The 25,251-nt window shown below is 35.2% G+C and overlaps 1 protein-coding gene across 1 annotated transcript; it reads left to right on the plus strand.

Moving 5' to 3' along the window:
• The first annotated feature begins 8,581 nt into the window (after nt 1–8,581).
• LOC120254080 (pleiotropic drug resistance protein 2-like) lies at nt 8,582–19,667 on the plus strand. Its single transcript, XM_039262222.1, is given in 22 exon segments — nt 8,582–8,644; nt 8,800–9,174; nt 9,267–9,387; nt 10,740–10,828; nt 12,098–12,182; nt 12,337–12,627; nt 12,720–12,810; nt 13,670–14,570; nt 14,746–14,906; nt 15,106–15,209; nt 15,293–15,458; nt 15,542–15,676; nt 16,010–16,155; nt 16,448–16,780; nt 17,075–17,365; nt 17,475–17,558; nt 17,724–17,857; nt 17,938–18,165; nt 18,484–18,655; nt 18,798–19,052; nt 19,205–19,381; nt 19,383–19,667. Coding segments are annotated over 21 exon segments (4,404 nt in total). The 5' UTR covers nt 8,582–8,644; nt 8,800–8,827; the 3' UTR covers nt 19,476–19,667.
• Nucleotides 19,668–25,251: the final 5,584 nt, after the last annotated feature.

Raw genomic sequence — 25,251 nt, forward strand, 5'->3', positions numbered from 1 at the left:
CAATCATTGTTCATTTTCACTTGGTTTAGTAGAAATTTGAGTATTCTTATTCCCTACTCCCTATGGATACGATACCCCACTCATCTGGGATTATTACTTCGACAAACCCGTGCATAGGCCCTCTCTCACTTCGCTACAGATATTAGGGTAATCAATCAAAGCTTGATCACTGTGGACCATCTCTTCATGACTAACATTACTATCCTGTAGGCTGCAGGATGAAGCATCCAGTTTGCCTCACTTCTGACCATAATTAAAGCAAAAGACAAGGATCTTTTCATAGAGCATAGCAACAACCACTTTCTCCTTATATAAACTAATCCACAAACTTTGCTTTAGGGGTTTAGACAAATCAATCTATACACAAATTTGGGGTGAATTTGGGTTTTGACAAGTTTAGCGTATGATCATTGATTTTAAAAAGGTGATGAAAGTGCAAACCAATGGTGTCAAGAACTCCTCCCTCTTAAAACTCAATTAGCAAATGATGCTGTTTGATCTGAACGACAACAATGTCTAACTTCCCAAGCATCAGCTACAAATATTCATGCTAAGGTGTCAAATAAAGAACCATGCACCCTTCTAAAAGAAAGGTCTTTGCCATCTCCATAGACTGCATTTGATGAAAAAAAACCCATTAGGCATATTAGCAATAATAAATGTTCCTATAACTCTGTTGAGGTTGATTGATTAGACCCAGAGCTACAAAGGATGCTGCAGAATACTACTGAGGTCATTATACAAGCTACATGCTTGGTCAATGCTGCATTAGAAGGCCCATGATCTTCACTAAATGGGATTGACAACATTCTGAATTTATCTTAGTGTAATGTACTACTTTAAGTTATGCTTCTACTGTATATTTGTATTATGTGTTTAGCTGTTCTGGTTGTATAAACTATGCTGCCTCACTGGCATGCATATCATATGTTTGTTTAAATGTCTAAATGATCTAATGAAGTAAGGAAGAGTAAGAAATTCCAAAGCAAAAAAGACTTATCTATTCTTCTTCTCATTTGTTCTCATATAGAGTGATTAAATTACTGTGAGTCTGAGTGAAATCACACACAACTCTTTCACTAGATCCTTACAGTAGTATCAAAGAGTAGCCTCATGGCCAGTTCATCATCTGCAAGGGAAGCCAATGTCCCATTCTTCAAAGGAGAGAACTACAACATCTAGAGCTTGATGATGAAGACGATGTTTAGATCTAAATACTTATGGACACTTGTGGAGAAGGGATTCAGTGAAGAAGATGATGGAGTTAGATTGAATGAGAGTATAAAAAAATATTCAAAAGCCCTATACCTCATTCAACAAGCTCTAGATGCTAGAATTCATGTGAGAATCTCAGAAGAATTCAACAAGCTCTAGATGCTAGAATTCATGTGAGAATCTCAGAAGCTAAAACAACAAAAGAAGCCTGGGATATCATCAAAATAGAATTCGAAGGAAACACAAACAATCAAACTGTCCAAATTCATTTTCTTCAGCAAGAATTTAATGCTGCTAGGATGAAGCATGGAGAATCCATCCAAGACTTTGTCAACAGGGTTCTGGACATTGTATACAAAATCAGGGCCATGAAAGAAGATCTCCCACAGAAGGCAGTTGTGTCTAAACTGCTGAGAGGCCTCACATCAAGGTTCTCTCAGGTGGTACATTCAATCATATCCGTGAAGGACCTCAGCTCTCTCACTGTAGAAGAACTCAGTGGTTTATTGAGGAACCATGAATCTATATTGAACATTGAAGGAGAATATCATCAGGAAGGGGAAAAGGCACTGCACATTGGAAAAGGAAACACTCAGGCTGGAGAAAGAGAACGTGGTCATCAGTCCAATAGAGAAAGAGGAAGAGGGAGCGGCAGAGGCCTTGATGCTGGCCGCATGGAGACAAGTTTCTTAGGAGAAGGTAGCAAGACATACAAAGACGTACAATGCTTTGTGTGCAAGAAATTCGGGCATGTTAAAGCCCAGTGTTGGTACAGAAACAGATAAGCCAACATTGTGAAAGAAGAAAAGGAGAAAGAAAAAGAGAAAGAAGAGGTCACGTTCATGGCCATCAGCGAAGTACCAAAGAAAATAGGAGGAGTCTGGCTCATTCATAGTGATTGCTCTAACCACATTATAGGAGAGGTGAATCTGTTTTAAAGCCTTGAAGCAGTTCCTAGTCGATCAATTACAATTGGAGACGAGAAAACTCTCAAGGTTGAAAGTGTTGGGAGGGTGAGTCTATTCAAGCAAAGGAAGGATAACCACCCTGAATGATGTGCAATTCGTGCCAAACCTTGCTCACAATTTACTGAGCGTTGGACAAATGATGGATTCTGGGTATGATGTTGAATTCACTAAGGGAGTGCGTAACATCAAGGATACTGAATCCAAAGCTAGAATTGCATAGGTATTTATGACATCTCACAGACTTTTCCCTTTAGAAGCAGATGATGTTGAATCTGCATATCTAGCACAAGATGGAGATGTCTCTGATCTCTGGCATTGGAGATATGGCCATATAAATGTAAAAAAGTTGAAACAATTGACAGAGCAACAACCGGTGTTGGGTTTACCATACATTACCAATGTACAACCCTGCGAAGCTTGCTCTCAAGGAAAGCAAACTCAAGCTAGGTTTCCCAAATGAATAGTGAAGTGAGCAGCAGCTCCACTGGAGCTAATCACGCTTATCTCGTTGGACCAATCAAGACTCCATCCATAAGAGGTTACTCTTATTTCTCCTTATTGACCGATGATTACTCAAGACACAATTGGGTGTATTTCATACAGAGAAAGCTGGAAGCTTTTGAAAAATTCAAACAGTTCAAGGTGTTGGTGGAGAAGCAACTCTCTCTGCTTGACAACTCAGGAGAACCAGATCTGGTGAGATATCGTAGGATAGTTAGAGGGTTGTTATATTTAACTCATACTCGACCGGATATAACCCATGTTGTTTCTTTGGCATCTCGATTCATGCAAACTCTGAGTATGTATCATCTGGGAGTTGTAAAGAGAATCCTACGCTATATTAGTGGAACAATTAATTTTGGGATTCATTATAACAAAGGTGAGGAATTTAAATTGTTTGGTTATTTTGACAGTGATCGGAGTGGATCACAGGACCACCGGAAAAGCACCACCAGATGACTTTTTACTCTTGGTTCAGGTGCTATTCCCTGGTGCTCCAAGAAGCAGGCCATTACTACTCTATCAAGCATTGAAGCAGAGTGTATATCTCTGACTGCAGCTGCCTATGAAGCTGTCTGGTTAAGGTGTTTGTTAGGAGACTTAAATGAAGGACAGAATGATTTAACTGTCATTTGGTGTGGTAATTGGTCAGCACTATCTATTGCCAAGAATCCAATTCTCCATGGTCATACGAAGCACATTGACACTCATTTTCATTTCATCAGTGACCTTATAAGATATGAATCAATTGATGTAAAGCACTGCCAAACTGAAGAGCAGCTTACCGATGTATTTACCAGAGCCCTACCAAGATGCAAGTTTGAAGCACAGTGACTCGAGCTGGGAGTTAAAGATTTCTCTGATCAAGGGGAGGATGTTAAGGCTGATTGATCAGACCCAGAGCTACAGAGGATACTGTAGAATGCTACTAAGGTCGCTATGCAAGCTACAAGCTTAGTCAATGCTGTAGTAGAAACCCCATGATTTTTACCAAATGGGATTGACAGCATCCTGAATTTATCTTAGTGTTTTGTACTACTCTAAGTTATGCTTCTACTGTATGTTTGTATTATGTGTTTAGCTGTTCTGGTTGTATGAACTATGCTGCCTCACTGGCATGCATATCATATGTTTGTTTAAATGTCTGAATGATCTAATAAAGTAAAGAAGAGTAAGAAATTCCAGAGCAAAAAAACTTATCTATTCTTCTTCTCAATTTTTTCTCATATAGAGTGTTTAAATTACAGTGATTCTGAGTAAAATCACACACACAACTCTTTCACCAGATCCTAACAACCTCTCCAAAAAAGCTCTTACATGGCCTAAAGGTAGAGATCTTCCTAAGAATTTCCAAATAGAGTAGAACACATCCTCTTGTAATCTTTGATCTTGAAGTCCATATGATAAGTGCTTGTGTGTTAATAATAAAAAGTATTCTTTTCTTACAATGAGCATTACTTTTATCAGATTTTATCGCTAATACATGTGTATTTGTGTTCTTTTGTGAATGTAGGGTTGTATAAACAAATATAGAAGAAAGAAGCCAAAGTAGATTGCGAGTGCACTTGGTTGATGAAATCTTAGAGTAAACAAACGTGAAGATACAAGTTGTGCTTAAAGACATGTGAGTGTGTGCCAACCTCCGTTATGTTCAAGGAAATATGTAAATTGGAGGGACACAAAGGCAGTCACTCTCATGTGTTCCGACTTGTGCATTGCTAGCAAGATTGTCGTCAAATGTGCTTTTAGTCAAAGATACAATACGATCTACAGCATAGACGTGTGCCCGTTTATGTTGCCTCGATGAAATGTGTGGATTCGGGAGTATTTTTTGGCGGAGTACTGAAGCAGGTTGCTGTAGAAAATCACTGTAGTAATTTACTGTAGCAGTTATGTTCACAGCTGCAAAAAACTAAATTTCCAGAAATTCACATAGGCGTGTGGAAATTCCACACGCCCGTGTAGATGCCCAATTCCAGCCCTATTTAAGTCACTATTTCAGCCGATTTCAGAATCCTTTTTCCATCTTTTGGCTATCTTTTCTCCACCTTTGGAGGCGCCCGCGGTTAGGGTTTGGAGAGGCTTTGGCTAGGTTTTTGGAGGGTTACGGCCTTCGACATCGCGTTTCCTTCGGAAGAGAGTTATTGGGGGAGCTTTTGTCGGCACCGATCCGACGAGGTGTGCCCTAGGCTTGACGGGGGGACCTTTGGAGAAGATGCGGCCACTCCGCAAGACCATCGACACGAACACCAAGGGGGTTTTATTTATGGATTGGATATTTTTTCTTTTGATTTCATTATTGATTGTATTTTGCTCCATGGAGAGCTAAACCCCTAGTGGGTACTTGGACTTGTAAACCCTAGGATGATGTTGTTTCTTTGACCTTTTATTATGCTTTTTTTGATTAATGTTTTAATTGAGTTCCAATCTTGAATGCTTGTTGAGTTAATTTTCCCTTAGAGTGACACTAGGGTTGAGAATCATTTTGGTAATCCTTGTGGATGAGTGACACACCATGAGGGTTAGACAATGCTAGATTGGATAGGGTTGAGTGGGTGAGTCCAAGGGTAGCGGAACATCCCTTTCTCCTCCGGTGTGATTTATCCTACCTCCACGTTCCAAGATTTTTTTGCGGTCACAATAGAGTGAAATACTTAGAGACAAACTCCGCTGGGGCTTAGTTGCGCAAGCGACAGAGTGAAGCGTTGAAGTAATCCTTAGTATCTGGGGCTTAATTGTGACTAAAGGTCTTTCGCTTGGATCAAAGGGTTAGATCTATTTTAGGAAATGGGGTTTATCACTTGGAATCCCTAGAGCTTAAAGCAACCTAACACAGTGTGAGATGTCGAGACTGAGAGATTTCTCCACCGGGGCATAGTGTAGGGTTAGTCACAGTTGACCTTAAGTTTTGGGACCGTGTGTTTAAGGATCTCCACAACTCATTATTCATTAGTTAGGAAGCATAATGATTAGTCTTGCACTTGAAACAATAGTCCTACGGTGAGCAATGTCTGAGTGCCCCATTTATCGTCGATTACCTCTCCTATCTTTTATTTGCGCCTCCTTCTTTTCTTATTTCTATTTGCATTGATTCTTATTCACATCACTATTAATTCATCCTCATTCTATAGTTAAATAGCAATCTTTGTGTTTCTAATCACTATTCCCTATGGATTCGACTACCCACTCAACGGGGTATTATTACTTCGACAAATCCGTGCACTTGCGGTACACACGCAAAAGGGCGTTGTCACCATATCAAATGCAGATGGTCTCCTTCACGGATATCTTCAACTTTTGAATAGAAGCCTTTTGAAGTACAAGATGAGGTTCATTGGCCGGAACCTTCTATCCACAGGCTACAATGTTCACCCCGAACTTCATGATAGAAGGGATGGAGGCCTAAGTCACTTGAGCCACAGCAGGAGGGGAGACTCGACCCCCACCAGCAATGGCAAGTGGGTGAAAAAGATGCGGAGCATTGGGGGATTCGAAAGGAAGAAGGTGGAAAGTCACCTTTGAACAATTAAACTTGCCCGTGCCAACAAAGTGGAGGGTTATTTTAAGTTAAAACTCAAATTATACATAAGAGTAATTTGGAGATTTAATATTTTAGAATTAAAATAATGAAGTAAAAGATCAATGACGTGTTTGATAAATTTTATGGAAAATACATTGTTTCTTCATTAAAACTGTTTTTTTATCATTTGTTTGATTAGAGGGAGTTTTATATTATTTAGAGAAAAGCAACTGGTTGAATTTACTCAAACTTTCACTGCATGGTGTGCAGCAATGAAACAGAGAACAATATGAACAATATTATTAATTAGATCACTCCTTTGAAAAAGAAAAATCTTCCTTCGCACATGGAGCACCTTCCTTTCAAGTGACTATCTGATTATGTATTTTTGAGCAAGATCCCTACGATACCGGAGTATCTTCTCTGCTCTTCCTTTCCTTATTTCTTTTTATTTGTCATTGCTGAACAAGGACATGCTTACAATGTGGGAGTTAGCACAGAACTTCCCACTTGACTTTTTGTTTATTATTTTTATATTTTATTAATAGAATAAATCATGCACTGAAGTTATAACGCACCAAACCCACATTATAACAAATGAATGTATTTTTTTTATAATCAATACAGTGAACAAAATAAAAGATACATGCACCTCTATCTTTTATGCATGTACTTGGATTCATTATTGGTTTCATGTTATATAGGTTTTTGTTAATGGCTGAAGGCTGAAGGCTGAAGGCTGAAGGTTGAAGGTTCAAACTTCAAGGCTTCATTTTATGATAGCTTAATTATATATATATATATATATAGTATATATATAATTATGCATGCACCTCTATCTTTTATATATATAGGATCATATCCTTAAAATTAACTTGCTCTTCATTCATGCCCGTCCTTTGAAAATATGTAAAAATATATAGTACTTTCATCAAATAATTAAATTTCGCAGACTCTTTCATATTATGTCACACGGATATTTTACATAGAATTCTCTTTCTTATATGGAAAACCAGACATTTTTTTATCTCAGAAAAGTGCATTCCTTGTCGGCAAGTCATTCATGCATGATTGGCACATAACATTATAACGTCAACTGCTTTGAAAATTGGCGGAGGATGCATTATACTATACAAACCAAAACAATTATTTAAATGTTAATAAGTCAACAACAATAGTTATTCGGCAACAACAAAAACAACAGCAACTAATAAAAGTAAGGGTCTGGATTGAATTACTTTAATTTTCCAATCAATTTTTACTTAATTTTAGTGGCAAAAACAAAGTCAACCCAAAACAATCAAAACCAGAAGCCAAACAAACCCACACACGAAACAACCCAATGACGTCAAATATAAAGCTATTCAATCCAAACTTTTTGATTTCTTTTCAGTTTTCAGTAAGTAGTGATAAGTCTATTGTGGCAGTATGCATCAAGAATCTCAATGAAAATATGAAGATGATGATGCTAAGGATCCTTAACATGAGGATCATGAGATGCCAATCCCAAAAGAGACAAATTAAACCACATTAAGTTGATCTTCTCTTCTTCTTCTTCTTCTATTCAGAGCAATTAACTTGACTGTGATGTGACTTTCCAACTGATATTTGACTCTGAATAATTATTTTTTATGTCAATAAGAACAAAGAGTCACATTCATGAAAAATAGTGAGTTGCATCACGGGATATCATTCTAAGTTCAGCAAAGGAGACGCTGTATAAAAAATATATGCAATGTCTATACTTAGAAAATCACTATTAATTATGTCTTCTATTTTTATAGTTTAATTAAACACGCCATAGTCTTGTAATTGTTGGCAGATTTAATTATAAAAGAAAAAACAACAGTTATATACATTTGAAAATTACACATATTTTCTTGTAAAGATTCTACTTTCATATATAACTTTAAAATTGAGTTTTTATGTATCAAATTAACTATCTTTTATTGTTTAATATTTATTGGGAAATTATAGGTTAAAAATATATTTGTTTTTTATTCTTGATATGTATATGCATGGTTTAGTGGGATAAATTAATTTTGAGAATGAATTTTTTTTATATAATTATAATATCTATACACTCAACAAATATTAAAGCATTTCAAAGAATAAAAATTTCAAGATATTTAAATGTACAAGTTTTTTTTATATAATAATTTTATAATTTAGTGCAATAATTCGTTTTTAATGGATCTACATCAAAATAACAAAATCTACAGGGTTACATATGAAAACATTATCCTTCACAACTAACGTGTTTTTCATTCTCTTCTTTCCTTCCCGCGTTTCTTTTCATGCTGTATCTATATAAAGCCTCCAATGCTCACCTCCTCCTCCCATTCCGAAATCAATTCCCATTACCTTATCCAGTGAAATCCGGTGATCCTCCGGCCACCTACTACTCTGAATGTGCTCCATTATAAGCAGAGATTTGATAGTGAGATTGAGTTTTTTAATTTTTATTTTATGATAAAAATTGATAAATCATAATTTATTAATGCGGAAAGAGAGGGTAAAAGTAGAGAGTGAGATCGAGAATTGATTGAATTTTATTTGATTTTTTTCTTTTTTTGTAATTTAAAATTTTTCCAGTTTAAGCGTTGTTGATCGAGTTGTAGAAATGGCTGGGATCGTGGCGGCCGATGAGCTCGGCGTGTCCAGTGGAAGCAGGAGGAGCTGGATGACATCTAGCTTCAGGGACCCGTCAGACGTCTTCAAGAGGAATGTATCCGAGGAGGATGATGAGGATTCACTTAAATGGGCTGCAATTGAGAAACTCTCAACCTCTGATCGCATGACAAGAGGGGTTTTGCGGCAGGTTGATGAGAATGGGAAGGTTTCTAGCAACGAGGTCGATGCCTGGAGGCTTGGGGTTCAAGAGAAGAAGGTTCTTATGGACCGGATTCTCAAGGTCGTCGAAGAAGATAATGAGCGGTTCCTTCGTCGCCTCAGAGCTCGGATTGATCAGTTTGGATCACTGCCTTTGCTTCTTCTTCTTCTTGTTGTTGTTGGATCATTTGAATTAAAATTGCAAATGCTTCATGATTGAATGGATACAGGGTTGGACTTGAGCTTCCGAAGATTGAAGTGCGCTTTGAGAATCTAGCTGTAGAGGCCGATGCATATGCTGGGAGCAGAGCTATTCCCACTCTATTGAATGCTACAATAAACACACTAGAGGTTAATTTGCATAATTAATCTCTGCGTTGAAAATCGCCTGACTTATTGAATTCTATACTTTTTGAACTCTAACAATTACGTGCATTAATTATTTATGGTTATAAATGAACTTTTTATCAATCATTATTATTATTTTTTTTTTCCTTTTGTTTCATGATTAGAAATCAGTGGACCTTATTTTATGTTATGTTGCATTAACTTTTTAATATTGTGATGATAAATCCATCTTAACCCTTCCATTAATAATATTAGGTATATAAAGACATGTACAAGAGGATGTGCACTTAAAATAGATAATGATAATCTCTAGCTAAACAAATTTAAAATGTCTATCTAAACAAACTAATCAAAAGATGGTGAACCTTATATGACAACAACTATCCTTTATCACCCGGCAAATTGAGCATCATATATAGGGAACAATGGTCAATTTGGTACATAAAATAGTGAAACCATGCTTAGACGTGGGCTTGGTAATAATATCAGCAACTTGATCATCTAAAGAGAGATACTTAACTTGTAGTTTAATTTGTGATTAGCAACTTGATCATAGACATCGTGAAAATCAACATCCAAGTGCTTGGATCTTGAGTGAAAAATAGGCATGGTGGTCAAATATGTTGCATTGAGATTATCACACCAGAGAATTGGAATAGTAGTACCAGTATGACTAAGTTCTTGAAAGTAAGAAAAGTACCCATTATAATTCGGATACTGTGGACACTAAAACACGATGTTCTGCCTCCGTAGGAGAGTGATGATCTATTTGTTATTTCCGAAAACCCTAAGCAATAAGATTTGAGCCTACAAAAACACAATAATCAGATTTAAATTTCCGATCATCTATAGAACTAGCCCAACCAGCATTAATAGAGTTTGATCGTAAAATTAGACTTTCGAGAAATGGTCCGGTGGGCATGGCAATGCATGCTATGATGTTTTGGTAGATGTAAATTTTGCATTGCGAAAAGGAGCTGTCAGCATTTCTTACAAACTCAGAGAAGCATAAAGAGATTGAGGCATTTGATGAAGTTATTTGTAAATCAATTAGCATAGTAGGAGAAGAGCATTCTTCCTTATGTTTAGTTGCTTTGATACCATATATTGTGATGATAAATTGATCTTAATCCTTCCATTAATAACATTAAGTATATATAGACATGTACAAGATGATGTGCAATTATAATAGATAATGATAATCTCTAGCTAAACGAATTGATAACAAACTACTCAAAAGATGGTAAATCTTATCTAAACAACCTAATGACAACTATCCTTACCACTTTCTTTACTATTTGTTTATGTGTGTGTTTTGTCTCCTAGTATACTACAATCCTCTTAGTTTTGTGCAGGGAATAGCTGGTTTTGTCAAGCTTTCTCCAACAAAGAAAAGGATTAACAAAATACTTAGAGGTGTGAGTGGGATCCTCAAGCCATCAAGGTGACAAACAAGTATTAGTTAATTTTTTGAATAAAGAAAATTGAATTTATACATGCATGAAGCAATTAATAAGTGATGGCAACTTAATCAATTAATTAGGGGTTTCTTTTTTCAACATATGCCTTTTTTAAAAAAAGCAAAATGACCCTAAATCATTTGGCCCTGTAACCATGTTATTTGTCAAAATGGTGTTACGACCATCAAATCAATACCCCAGCATCCATCCATGAACATTTAAAAATGAAAAAAAATAATTGGTTATTTTGTATTTTAACTCTTTTTTAAAAACATTATTAAAGCAGTATATTTTTTGCTTTTTTTATTCCATTTTTTTTAAAAGTTGTTTTTTTAAATATACTAAGTTTTAAAAAACCATTTATTTTTTTTAAAAAAATATGTTATCATTAAAATAGATTTTTGGACATTTTTTAAAACTTATTTTGTTTTAATTGTTTTAAAAGTTTTTTTAACTTTTATACTTATTCGAATATGGTTTTTTTTATATAAATTTTGTTTCACTTGTAATAAATTTATAAAAAGAAGGAAAACTTGAGAAATCAATAATAATTTGTTTGTAGTTTTTTATTGCATTTAAGTACAATTATAAATATATTTATCATTTTATTTACATTAATATTTTTAACTCATGTTGGGTAAGTAGTTCTATAATGGTTTGATTTTTACATGAAGCACATGTATTATACCAAGTAGGATTAGAGTTTTACTGATATGCTTGATTTTTAGTTTCCTGATCGTACAGGTAGAACTCATCTTTGGTTTAGGCAGAAGTTGCCCAAATTGAGTTTGGTACTATATGAAAATAAAATGCATAGGTCTATTATCTATAGAAACTTGCATGATATGAAGAACGACTTAACAAAATCGTATTCGTATAAGTTTAAAAGTTAAAAAAAATAAACACAAATAAGATTAAAAATATGTAAAAAATACTTTCTATTTAATAATAATATGTTTTTTAAAAATTGATATGCTTTTAAAAACAACAACAATTTTTAAAAAACTAAAGAAAGCCGAGAATATGCTGCTTTAATAATTAAAAAAAGGGTTAAAATGAAAAATAACCCTTCTTTTTACATTTAAATGTTCAATCAGCAGATATGGGTGTAATGGCCCTAGAGTCATTTAACTAATGAAAAAAAGGGGCCTACATTGGGAAAAAAAACCCATGGATTTATTTAGTATGACATCAACATTGATACATGATTACTACTAAAATAGCATCTACTTCACCAATAAAATAATCATCAGGATGACTTTGCTTTTGGGACCCCCAAGCTCAGGCAAAACAACCTTTCTTCTGTCTCTTGCTGGGAAGCTTGATCAAAAGTTAAGGGTAAGTGTACTCTGTTTTATTTATCCTTACATTCTAATTGGACCTGTATATTAAGTTGTTCTTTGTGATCTAATAACAGTTATATATATATATATATAGTGCTTACTGCTTACCTTTAAAATTAGCTTGACACTGTTTTGTATTGCTATCTCAGACATCTGGCAAAATCACACATTGTGGTCATGAGTTGACAGAATTCGTTCCCCAAAGAACTTGTGCATACATTAGTCAACATGACCTTCATAATGGTGAAATGACTGTCAGAGAGACACTGGATTTTTCTGGACGTTGTTTAGGTGTAGGAAACAGATATGAAATGCTGTTAGAATTATCAAGAAGAGAGAGGGATGCAGGGATCAGACCTGATCCTGAGATTGATGCATATATGCAGGCAACTTCCATGGAAGGGCTGAAGACTAATCTGGCAACTGATTATATCCTCAAGGTTTGACATGTCATCTTTGGAAAATGGAAATTAGTATAGTTTTTTGGTATCTGTTGCTGGCTATGTTTGCCCGTTAACATTCTGAAGTGCAGGTACTTGGTTTGGATATATGTGCTGATATACTAGTTGGTGATGAAATGAGAAGAGGTATTTCTGGTGGGCAGAAAAAGCGCCTTACAACAGGTATAAGTTTGTGCATACTACAAAATATATGAAAGATTTAAAGCAAGTTATATTATAAGAAAAGGAAATAGACAGGGTAGCAGAGCTTTTGGTCAACAGGAAGGACAATAGGGTAGTTGTTTATAAGGAAAGATTTCTTTACTTCATACAACATTCTGGAGCCAAATCCTTCTCTCTGCATGCCATGAACTAGGAATTTAAGAATTTAATTTTTTTATTTACTGCATATTTATAATTATATATAAGATGCATATCATTGGGCAAGTGGCGTTTATATTGACAGAATCTGAGCAAAAATGTTCGGCATATGTTACTTTCTTGACTTAGAGCTAGGATTACGGCCAGTGCTTGGAGGATTAATATGACTTAATATTTGTAAAAATTAGAATGAGAAGGCTGTGAATGAATGATCTTCTCCTGTGAACCGGAAAACAATTATTATTTTACAGAAGTCTTTTATTTACTTATTTACTTTAGAAACTCATTTCTGAGTTTGGTAATTAAATTATCATTATATCATTATACTCAAATCAGTTGTTTGTTAGAGGTATAACTAGTATAGAATTATTATTATTATTATTGTTTTTTTTTTTTTTGATAAAAAAAAGCTAATATAGCTTTGGCCATGCAACCAACTTTTTGTATAGGCATTGCAAGGGCTCAAGCCAAGACAACTAGTGATCCTAAAAGTTATCCCCATTAGACTCCAAAATATATGCTTTACTTCAAAACCACCATCCAAAATGTGATTTGTTCTAGACATAATTCTTTCAATTTCAACTGTAGAAAGTGTTCTGGAAATGACTGTGATCGTTATATAATTTCATTAAGGTGACACAAAATACTTTATTTGATGCAGGGGAGATGTTGGCTGGACCTGCAAGGGCTCTATTCATGGATGAAATATCTAATGGACTTGATAGCTCCACTACTTTTCAGATTGTCAAATTTATTAGACAGATGGTCCATGTCATGGATGGAACAGTGATTATCTCTCTTCTTCAGCCTGCACCTGAAACTTTTGATCTGTTTGATGATATTATCTTACTGTCTGAAGGACAAATTGTATATCAAGGTCCAAGAGAGAAAGTTCTGGAGTTTTTTGAGGTCATGGGTTTTAAATGTCCTGATAGGAAAGGAATTGCTGATTTTCTTCAAGAAGTAACATCAAAAAAGGATCAGGAGCAGTATTGGTCTTTTAAAAAGCAGCCTTATCGATACATTACCGTGTCTGAGTTTGCTCAATCTTTCAAGTTGTTTTATATAGGGCAAGAGCTCTTAGAAGACGCAAGGATTCCTTATGATAGATCTAGAGCTCATCCTTCTATGTTCGCCAAAAAGAAATATGGCATCTCAAGCTGGGAACTCTTGAAGGCATGCTTTTCAAGAGAATGGTTGTTGATGAAGCGCAATTCCTTTGTCTATGTATTTAAGACTACTCAAATCACAATAATGTCAGTAATAGCCTTGACTGTGTTTTTGAGGACAAAAATGCCTCATGAAACGATTGCAGATGGAGGGAAGTTCTTTGGAGCTCTATTTTATAGTTTGGTCAATGTGATGTTCAATGGGATGGCAGAACTAGCTATGACTGTCGACAGGCTTCCTGTTTTCTACAAACAAAGGGATCTCCTCTTTTATCCACCCTGGGCTTTTGGACTATCTTATTGGCTGCTAAAGATTCCTCTCTCTCTAGTGGAATCTGGAATCTGGGTTGTTCTTACTTATTATCCTATTGGTTTTGCCCCTGCTGCAAGCAGGTATGTAAAAAGACCTTAGTGTTTTGTTTTGATCAGTTTGATTTCCACTTCAGTTTGCAGATACATCTTTTTTTTTTTTTACAAGAAGCTTATCATTATATAGAACTTGATAATTGATGACATGGGTTTATTGGTTAATACATGTGCTTCTTTTGCTTTATGCCTTCTTCCCTAGGTTTTTTCGACAATATTTGGCATTCTTCTTTACACACCAAATGGCCCTATCTCTGTTCCGCTTCATTGCTGCTGCCGGTAGAACTATGGTCAATGCCAATACATTCGGAATGTTCACTTTGCTCATTGTTTATGTGTTGGGCGGTTTTCTCATTTCCAAAGGTTGCCAATGATTTCTTGCTTTCATTTGTTTTGCCTGTCAGACTTATCAGAAAGAACATTTTCCATTCATCTACCAAAGTTCTGAAGTTTAAAAATCATCATGTGTTATCAGAATTCCAAATTAGTTATTTAAATTCTATAATCTTTGGATAACTAATCTTACTAATCTTACTAATTTGTTTCCTTTCTCTGCAACCAGATGATATTCAGCCCTGGTGGATATGGGGTTACTGGATTTCTCCAATGATGTATGGACAGAATGCTGTATCTATCAATGAATTTCTTGATCCTAGATGGAACACTGTAAGTTCCATTCAATGATTGTCATATAATCCTTGCTAGAGGAGGAACTTCAATGAATATAACTCAATTCCTTTTTGTCACAGCCCAACAATGACAGCAATATTGATGCACCAACAGTTGGAAAGGCCGTTCTCAAGTCTAGAGGAATGTTTACAGATGATCGCTGGTATTGGATTTCTATTGGAGCACTCATGGGGTTTTCTTTTATTTTCAACGTCTGTTTTATTTTTTCACTTCAATATTTAAATCGTAAGTTTATTAATACATATGTTCTTTTTCAAATGCCTATCATTTAAAAGAATCAGTTGGTGAAGATGTCTTCTTAATTTTAGCTCTTGGAAATTCTCAAGCACTTATTCTAAATGAGGATGTTGAGGATGACAGCATCAAGAACTTGGTATCAAGTCCAGAGAAGACTTCTGTAATGACAGAGAGTACCAAAGCATCAATGGCAGCCATTTTTTCAGGTTTTTTTTTTTTTTTGTTATTAGTCTCTTCTATCATAAGTCTTAACATTAATTTTAATGATGAAGTCTTGCTGCTAAATACCATTAGTTTAAATCAGAATTTGATGATTAACTTTTTATCAATTAAAGCTCCACAAAATATACCTGAATTTGATCAACTCAAATGCAAGTTTGTTCTGATTAATGAGGTAAACCATTTCAACCTTCGATTGATATGGCTGACCCTATCAGGCCTATGAAGATTATAGTTTTCATAGATACTAAATGAAACTAATGCTGTGACATCTTTTTAACTGTCCACCATAAATTTTATGTGATTATAGTTTTCTGCAGATACTATTGCGTCAAGCTCTGTGGAAGGAGGAAATTTAAAGCGTATTCGCACAATGAACAAACAAACTAGGAAAGGAATGGTTTTACCCTTTCAACCTCTATCTCTCGTATTTAACCATGTGAACTATTATGTGGACATGCCTTCGGTAAGTTTGAGCTGTATTACCTACATCTGTGATCCTGCCATTGATTCTCTTTAGCCTAAATGTTGCATGAATTCATAGTTGCTAAATAAAGGTACTCTAGTTATGAGAGGATCATCTAAATGAATCAATTCTAACTCAAACCACGTATTTCTCTGCTAGTGCTAGTCTAGTCAGGATCCATCTTGGTTTGGTGCATCTAGTTTCAGCAGTTTAAAGAAACTGAATACAGCTGAGAAGTCACACACAGCGAGCAATATCGTAGCTCATGTTTTCTTTTTCTTTCTTCTTTTAGGAAATGAAGAATGAAAGGATTGAGGAGAGTCGTCTGCAATTACTCCATGATGTTAGTGGTGCTTTCAGGCCTGGTGTCCTTACTGCACTAGTTGGAGTTAGTGGAGCTGGAAAGACCACATTGATGGATGTATTGGCAGGTAGAAAAACAGGAGGTTACATTGAAGGGATTATCAATATCTCAGGCTATCGCAAAAAGCAAGAGACGTTCGCACGAGTTTGTGGATACTGTGAACAGAATGATATCCACTCTCCACATATTACTGTTTATGAATCTCTTATTTATTCAGCGTGGTTGCGTCTAGCACCTGAAATAAATAAGGAGACAAGAAAGGCATGCTATCTTCTCCCTGGTCTTTGTTTTTTTTCCAAATTATAGTGAAAGGTGCTAACAGGGGTTGTAATGTGCAGTTAGAAAGTCCTAGTTATGCAAACTTATAACGGGAGCTCTATTAGTAAAGCAGTTATGATATAGGATTTAGGAGCTTAGAATTTCTGCATCTTTTCATGAAGCACACATGGTGATCTAATTTTCTAATTGGACTATGACTTGTTGGGTTTTTTTAAACACACCATAATCCTAATTTGATTGTCTATTTGTCACCCTTGTTTCATTGCTTTGCAAAAGATGTTTGTGGAAGAAGTAATGGAGTTGGTTGAACTTAATGTATTACGAGAAGCTTTGGTGGGTCTTCCAGGGGTAGACGGCCTATCCACTGAACAGAGAAAGCGGCTCACAGTAGCTGTAGAGTTGGTTGCAAATCCATCTATCATCTTCATGGATGAGCCAACCTCTGGCCTTGATGCTAGAGCTGCAGCTATTGTTATGCGAACAGTGAGAAATACAGTGGACACAGGACGGACTGTTGTATGCACCATCCACCAACCTAGCATTGACATTTTTGAAGCTTTTGACGAGGTTTCTAGTTTCTTCTTAACTCTTACATTTTGTATAATCCATCCGTTGATTTTACAAATGTATAATCTTCTTGAGGAGCTTGATATAACTTTTTTTTATGTAATTTCAGTTACTCCTAATGAAGAGGGGAGGACAAGTCATATATGCAGGACCTCTAGGACACCATTCTGCTAATCTTATAGAATATTTTGAAGTAAGTTTCTACAGCTGCAATAAAAGCTAAATTTTTTCATATGGTTCCACTAAACTGAAATATTTGTCTAGTGGCATAGTACGAATGTTTCTTCCTGAGGGTCATTGTACAGTGTTTATATATGGCATTCTACTATATGCATCTTACAAATGAAATTTGTCCTAGGAAATTCCTAGCATTAAGAAAATAACTGAAGGGTGTAACCCAGCAACGTGGATGTTGGAAATAACTTCTTCCTCTGTTGAGGCTCAACTGAGTCTGGACTTTGCAGAAGTTTATGGAAGTTCTTCTCTTTATCAGTAAGTATACATGCCTGTGATGTTATTAGTTTCACTTATTGAGCCTAGCCATTTGTTTACATTTTCTTGGTGCCAATCAGAAAAAATCAACTACTAATCGAGGAGTTGAGTGATCCAGCACCAGGATCAAAAGATCTTTCCTTTTCTACAAAGTATGCACAAAGCTTTATCACGCAATGGTTGGTTTGTTTCTGGAAGCAACATTGGTCTTATTGGAGAGATCCACAATATAATGCCATACGATTTTTCACCACTATCGTTACTGGTGTTCTGTTTGGTACCATTTTCTGGAACAAGTTTCACAAGTTGTAAGTTTTAAATGTCCTAAACCTCTTTCTTATGCTTAGATTGGTTTTCACTTGTGTCCTTCAAAAGGAAATGTGGTCATGTTATTGCAACGCCACGCTCTTACACAAAGATCTGATTTTTAGGTTCTATAGTTATAAAAGTTTATCTAATTCTGGTTCTTTATTAATAGGAGCATAATCATGTGCCGGATGAGGTTTTCAATTTGAAATTTCATTCTACCATTATTCTCTTCATTTCTTGCTAGTGCTGTTGCTTAAGCAAATGAAAGATAATGCTTGATATCATTGATGATTATTCTAGTTTTTTTATTTAATCAGAAATACGGAGCAAGAAGTGTTCAATATACTAGGCGCTTTATATGGTTCTGTTTTCTTCCTTGGAGCCACAAACTGTAACACTGTGCAGCCAGTTATAGCCATTGAGAGGGCAGTCTTTTACAGGGAAAAAGCAGCAGGGATGTACTCACCCTTGTCATATGCATTTGCTCAAGTAAGTTGAGCATTTTCTTTTACTTCCCCAAGCAAATTTCAATCATATCTTCAAACTCGCAGTCAATTTATTCCTGTTCTAACGTATTGGTAATAAATATTGTCTTGAATGTAAAAGTAAAATGGCACTTGGCACTTCACAGGTGAGCATTGAGATAGTGTACATAGCTCTGCAAAGTCTTCTCTACACTCTGATAATTTACCCAATGCTTGGGTTTAGTTGGCAAGCAGACAAATTCTTATGGTTTTTGTACATTACCTTCATGGGTTTGGCATACTTCACTCTTTACGGTATGATGGCAGTGGCGCTTACCCCTGGCTTCAAGATTGCTGCCATTGTGTCCTCATTTTTCTTCAGCTTATGGAATTTATTCTCCGGTTTCCTTATTTTCCGGCCGGTATGACAATTATACAAAATCAATGATCATCCATATGATCCTAGAACTCTCTCTCTCTCTCTCTCTCTATATATATATATATATATATATGTTGTCTAATTGCTGCCTCTCCTCTCTTGTTGTTCTTATTGTTGTTACATTCATTCATGCAGCTGATTCCAATATGGTGGAGGTGGTACTACTGGGCAACCCCATTGGCTTGGACAATATATGGGCTTGCAGCATCACAATTAGGGAACCTCGATAACCTCATTGAGATACAAGGTCAATCTAGCAAGCCTTTGAATAAATTCCTAAGTGACAATCTAGGCTATGACCATAGTTTTCTCGGGTTATGTGGCACTGGCTCACTTGGCTTTTGTCGCTCTTTTCTTCTTTGTGTTTGCTTATTCCATCAACTATCTCAATTTCCAGAAGAGGTAGAAGAAGTGTAGAGCTAGAATTAGGTGGTGTGCATCACCATGAAGAGGGTTTTGTAAATCCTTCTTATGTCACTCTTACATTCCAATATGTTCCTTATTTTCCTCTAATATATATTGTCGTTTATCCATTTTCTCGGGGGAAAAACATTCCAATATGTTGATGTCAAACTGATCCCATTTCCTTATCTAGTGACCTGCATGAGATTTTTTTGACTGCATGGGTCATTTGTTATTAGCTTTTTCATAATGCTATAATAACTTTTTTTTTTCTTATTGCCCTAGTTTATCCAAGAAAATAATTCTCCAGAAAACATTTCTTGATAAAAATGAAGAATCAATTTCAGAAGCAGGCAAAGCACTAACAAAAACAATAATAATAAGTATCAATAAATTGTACAAATAACAAAGAGGAGAGTGTTCGCCACTTACCAGGAATCAATAAAACTCGCACTAGATGCCCAGCAATCAATAAAACTAGTGGAATTTTAGCTAAAATTAAACTTGCTTGTGGAAAAAAAAAATCTATTTCTCCCATGTGTAACCGCACATATTTGAAGAGGAATGTGGCGCGAGTAAATACAATTTTACTCTAAAAATTACTGGTGGCAAAACTATCAGCGTAAGGGTGAATGATAACTCAAGATCAAAAGAAAGGGGGGAATGCTCTCATCAATGATGAGAGCTTCCAGAGCAGCTCTAGGGCTAATGGGGGGTCCTTTCCTCACCTGGTCTTGTTATGGATGATCATATAATATAGGAAAAGATGAAAAAACCCAGTATGGTTTTGAGTTTTCTAGAAATAAGAAATGGGAATTTTTCGATTCGATGATATGTGGTTTTCAGATTTCGCAAAAAAAGGAAAAACCGTTATCAGCGAATTAATCTGTTAACTCACGAGAGCAAAATCATCATTTTATTTAAAAATCAACTTATATGACATGAAAAAAATATTTTTTTAAATTTATTTCTCTTCAAAATTTCACTAAATAAGAAAAACTTAAATTCCAAAAATAAAAATCATGTTAAAAAAATCTTGTTTTTTTAAGCCCACATAGTGATTTTTACATAAATAGACAATTTTTGCCCTCGCCAAAACCTGAAAAGTTAATCGCATTAATCTGCTTTTTCCCTTTTTTGCAAATCCGGAAACCACATATCATAGAATCCAAAAAAATTCTTCATTCCTTATTTTTAGAAAACCTCGAAACCACATGGTTTTTTTTTGTACTTTTCCCTAAAATATATTAATATCACAAATTAATTAATATTAATATTTTTAAGTGATTAGGGTTTATGGTTTCTAAAAAGGCAAGCCGCCAATGATAATTACCTTGGACAATGTCTTCAAAACCTCTAATTAAGGAAACAAAAAAATTGAATGAGTTAAAAGCAATGAAATGAAATACTTTATCTTATTGATTTCATGGAATACATACGACTTATTCACAAGTACATGTGTTTGATTATTGTTTTAAAATTAAAGAAAGTCAATAAAAACTAAAAGTATCATTTTATTTGTCTTTTTACTTTTTCTTTGATTTTTTTCTTGTGAAGAGCACCGTGGGACTTTGACTTTTTGACATTCTTACAAAAAATGTGATGCTTTATTAATTTATTGACTTGTTAATTTCTTCAAAGTCTTTTTTTCTAGATTCCCTCAATAAAGAGAGTGATTGAATTTGTTTCATTCAACTTGTGAAACCGGGTCCTAATTTGGACCTCGACTCTCATTATGCATTCATGCATGCTCTAGAGGTAGAAGGGCCATTTTGCATTAGTGGTATTTTTACACATTGACATTATGATTTTCTTGTGAAATTTGACCGAAGCCATTTGGTTTTTTTTCCTATTCATTTTCTTGCTTAGGGGCCAAAAAATAATTTTGCTAATTTTTCAAAGAGAGAAGCACAAATAAAAAATAAGAAAAAAGTAGTAAAATATAAATTATAACCAGCACCGGTGACCGCCCGATCAAGCAACCCGATCGAGGCTAGAATATAAACACCAAGGAGCCTTATATAGACTCCAAAAGACATAAACCCATGGACTCAAAACCACTTAAGCCCCAGGTTTTACAAACCCTAAACCATGGTTTTACCACAGTACAACGCTACCCATGGTTTTTCCTAAAACCAAGGATCTACAGGGATTTAACAAGACACTGAAAGACTTTAAAAATTTACATATTTTATTACCCTAAAAAGTAATTAAAAAAGGACAAAGTATAAAAAGACAAGACATCACAATAATAAGGTACAGGGCTTCATCTCTTTCCTTCTTTAGATTCGTTTTTCCAATGAGATCCTGGCTCTATCGGAGTGCCAACCCTAACAGGATTCTCCACCATCGGTCACACAACCTTAAACAGGCCTCTTGCACTCTGATGGCTTCCCTACAAAGGCTTGGAGATGTCTCCGAGCTGAGCAGGACCTGCTGTTTATACAAAAAGTTTTGCATGTCCTAATTCAAATCAAATTAAAATTTTAAAACCACATGTGACCCAATCATAATCAAATTAGGACAACATGTGGATAAGATAAATAAATTTCATAATATTTGGATATATTCAAGATCACCCAAGGATACATATCTTGAGACAATCTAAATATTAAAATCCCAATATTGGCCGAGAGCACCGATCCTGAGACAGTCTAAATATTCAAATCCTGGATAAGCCAAGAACACCGATCTCGAGGCGATCCAAAATACTCAAATATCAAAATCTGCCGAGAGCACAGATCTCAAGGCGATCTAAAAAATATTCAAATATCCGAGTCAGTCAAGAGCACCGATCTCGAGGTGACCCAAAAAATATTCAAGTCCCTAGATCAATCAAGAGCACAGATCTCGAGATGATCTAAAAATATTCAAATATCCGAATCAGCCAAGAACACATATTTCAAGGCGATCCTGAATATTAAAATCCCAAGATTGGCCGAGAGCACCGATCTCAAGGCGATCTAAATATTCAAATCTTCGGATAAGCCAAGAGCACCGATCTCGAGGCGATCTAAAATATTCAAATCTCACGATCCGCCGAGAGCACCGATCTCGAAGCGATCCAAAATATTCAAAATATCCAAATATAAAGATTAGCCTATAACACATTTCGAGGCAATCTAAAAATACTCAAATCTCAAGATCAGCCGAGAGCACCGATCTCAAGACGATCTAAATGATCAAATCCCAAGATTAACCAATAACATATATTTCAGGGCGATCTAAATATTTAAATCTCCAGATCAATTGAGAGGAGGTGATCTAAAAAAATTACTCAAATCTTCGGATCAACTAAGAACATTGATTTCGAAGATCAGCTAAGAGCTCTAATCTCGAGGCAATCCAAATTTCAAGACCAACCTTTAACACCAATCTTGATGCGACCACAATACCAAAATCAGCCATGTATACAAATCACGAGGCAAATATATATATATATATATATATATATATATATAACAAAAAAATAAAATTTAAATTAACCAAAAAATAATAATAATAATTAAAAAAGATAAAAATAATCAAATAAGATAAAAAATAAAATAGAATAACAAGACAAAAATTAAATAAGATAAAAGATAAAATAGAATAAAATAAAATAAATAAAATCGTATAAATATATATATATATATATATATATAACAATATAAATTAAAAAAAAATAAATTAAAAAAATATATATAATTAAAATAAAATAAAATCCGATAATAAAATAAAAAATTCAACCAATCAAATAAAATAATAATAATGATAATAAAAATAGTGAAATAAAATAAAATATATACATATATATATATATAATAAATAAGATTATATATATATATATATATAACAATAAAACAATCAATCAAATCAAGTAAAATAAAATATATATATATATAATATATATATAATAAAATAAAATATAAAATACATATCTTATATATATATATTATATACAAAATTCAAATCAGATAAAAAAGATAATATATATAATAATGGTAATAAATTAATAAAATATAAAAAATAAAATAAAATAAATAAATAAAATAAATATCATATATACGTATATAATATAACAAAAATATATATAATGTAATATATATATATATATATATATATATATATGTTTAAGAGAGAGGGAGACGTGGGGGTGCATGAGAACGTGGTGGTGTGGGTGTGTAGTTGCCCCATGATGAACCACGATGCCAACGGTTGACGGGAACCACGACATGAAGAGCAGTTGCCAGAAATGTTTTAAAAAGAGGAGGACGAACTGGAGAAAAGAAGGAGGAAAGGGAGGCTGGTTTTCGCTCTACCAAACATATGTTCATAGAATAAAGAAGAAAGGGGGCAAGATCCAGGTTTTCTCTCGGCCAAATATAGATTGATATAATAAAGAAGAAAAAGAAGACAAAAGGGGACGAGAAAGAAAGAGCGGAAGCAAGCTCAAAGGAACCAAGAAGGAGGGGAGTCTAAAGAAGTGGCCTTTGGAAAAAAGAAGATGATGATAAAGAAGGGAGACCGGCGGAGAAAGAAGAAGAAGAAGAAGTCAGCGTCGCCTCCGCTGTCGCCATCGCCACTACTACTGCCATTGCCTCTCTGTCAGATGTGAAGAGGCTCTAGGTGGAACAAACTTTAGAGGAGGAAGAAACTTAAGACCGAGAAGCATTTCCCAATGACCGGGTTTACGGGATGGCTGCCTCAGATGTTTTCCCTATCTACAAGAAAACCCCGCTGCTCACATCATGTTGCATCCTCTGCTTTGTCAAAGAAGCTCCCCGTTTCATCCTAAAATAGCACTACGGAAGTCAAACCTTTGTTCCTTAACATAGCCCTTGCGAAGAGGCCGAAGAAAATAGCAAACGATGATTCTCCATCAAGAAAAGAAGAAGGCGAAGAAGAACAGAGGAAGCAACAAGCAAAGAAGAAGAAGAACAGAGGAAGCAGCAAGCGAAGGAGAAGAAAGAAAAAGAAAAGAAAAGAGGTCGCTCCCTATCATCGTTACTACTGTTGTTGCCGTCGCCGTTGCTACCTTCACTGTTGCTGTCAGCCGCCGGAGAGAGCAACAAATGACGGTTCTCCATCGAAAAAGAAGAAGAAGAAGAGGAAGAAGAAGACTAAGGTTTTTGCTTTTCTCTATCATATATATATATATATATATATATATACATGATAAGAAATACATGATAAGAAAAGGATAGAGGGGAGGCTGCACTGCTGCCGTTGCTGTCATGTTGCCACGGTCGCTGCTGTGTTGTTGTCATCGTTGGCATGCCTCGATCTGAATCCTATGAAGGAGCTTTCTAAACTTGGTGAATTCGAAGGAGGCCCTCATGCGAGGGTTTACAACTCAGAAGGAGAGACGATGATGACAGTGATTGTTGTGTCAGAGGAGAAGGTACTGCATGAGTTTGCCAAAGACCTGAGGCTCTTCTACTCGTTGTCGCGTGAATGGTTCCGGTGCAATGATTATTCATGGATTAGACTCGTTGGCATCATGGCCAACGAACTTTAAAGCCATCAATGGTCTCTGTCGATAACATATGAAGATAGTAGCAAAGAGAATATAAAAAAAAATAATAAATTTGAGACTGCACCAATGGTGGACTATTTAGAGAACAAACCACTGCAAGATTGCCAGTAAATTCTTGGATTATTCTCCATGAACAATACTGGTACCATAGATTATGGATAATTTATTGGAACATGAGGAGCTAGCTACTATCCATAGCATTCAAATATTCAATAAGGATGGGAATGGATATATCAAGATCAATGAGTTAAGAGAAGGACCG

Source organism: Dioscorea cayenensis, unplaced genomic scaffold (genome assembly GCF_009730915.1).
Source record: "Dioscorea cayenensis subsp. rotundata cultivar TDr96_F1 unplaced genomic scaffold, TDr96_F1_v2_PseudoChromosome.rev07_lg8_w22 25.fasta BLBR01000335.1, whole genome shotgun sequence".
Taxonomy (NCBI): domain Eukaryota; kingdom Viridiplantae; phylum Streptophyta; class Magnoliopsida; order Dioscoreales; family Dioscoreaceae; genus Dioscorea; species Dioscorea cayenensis.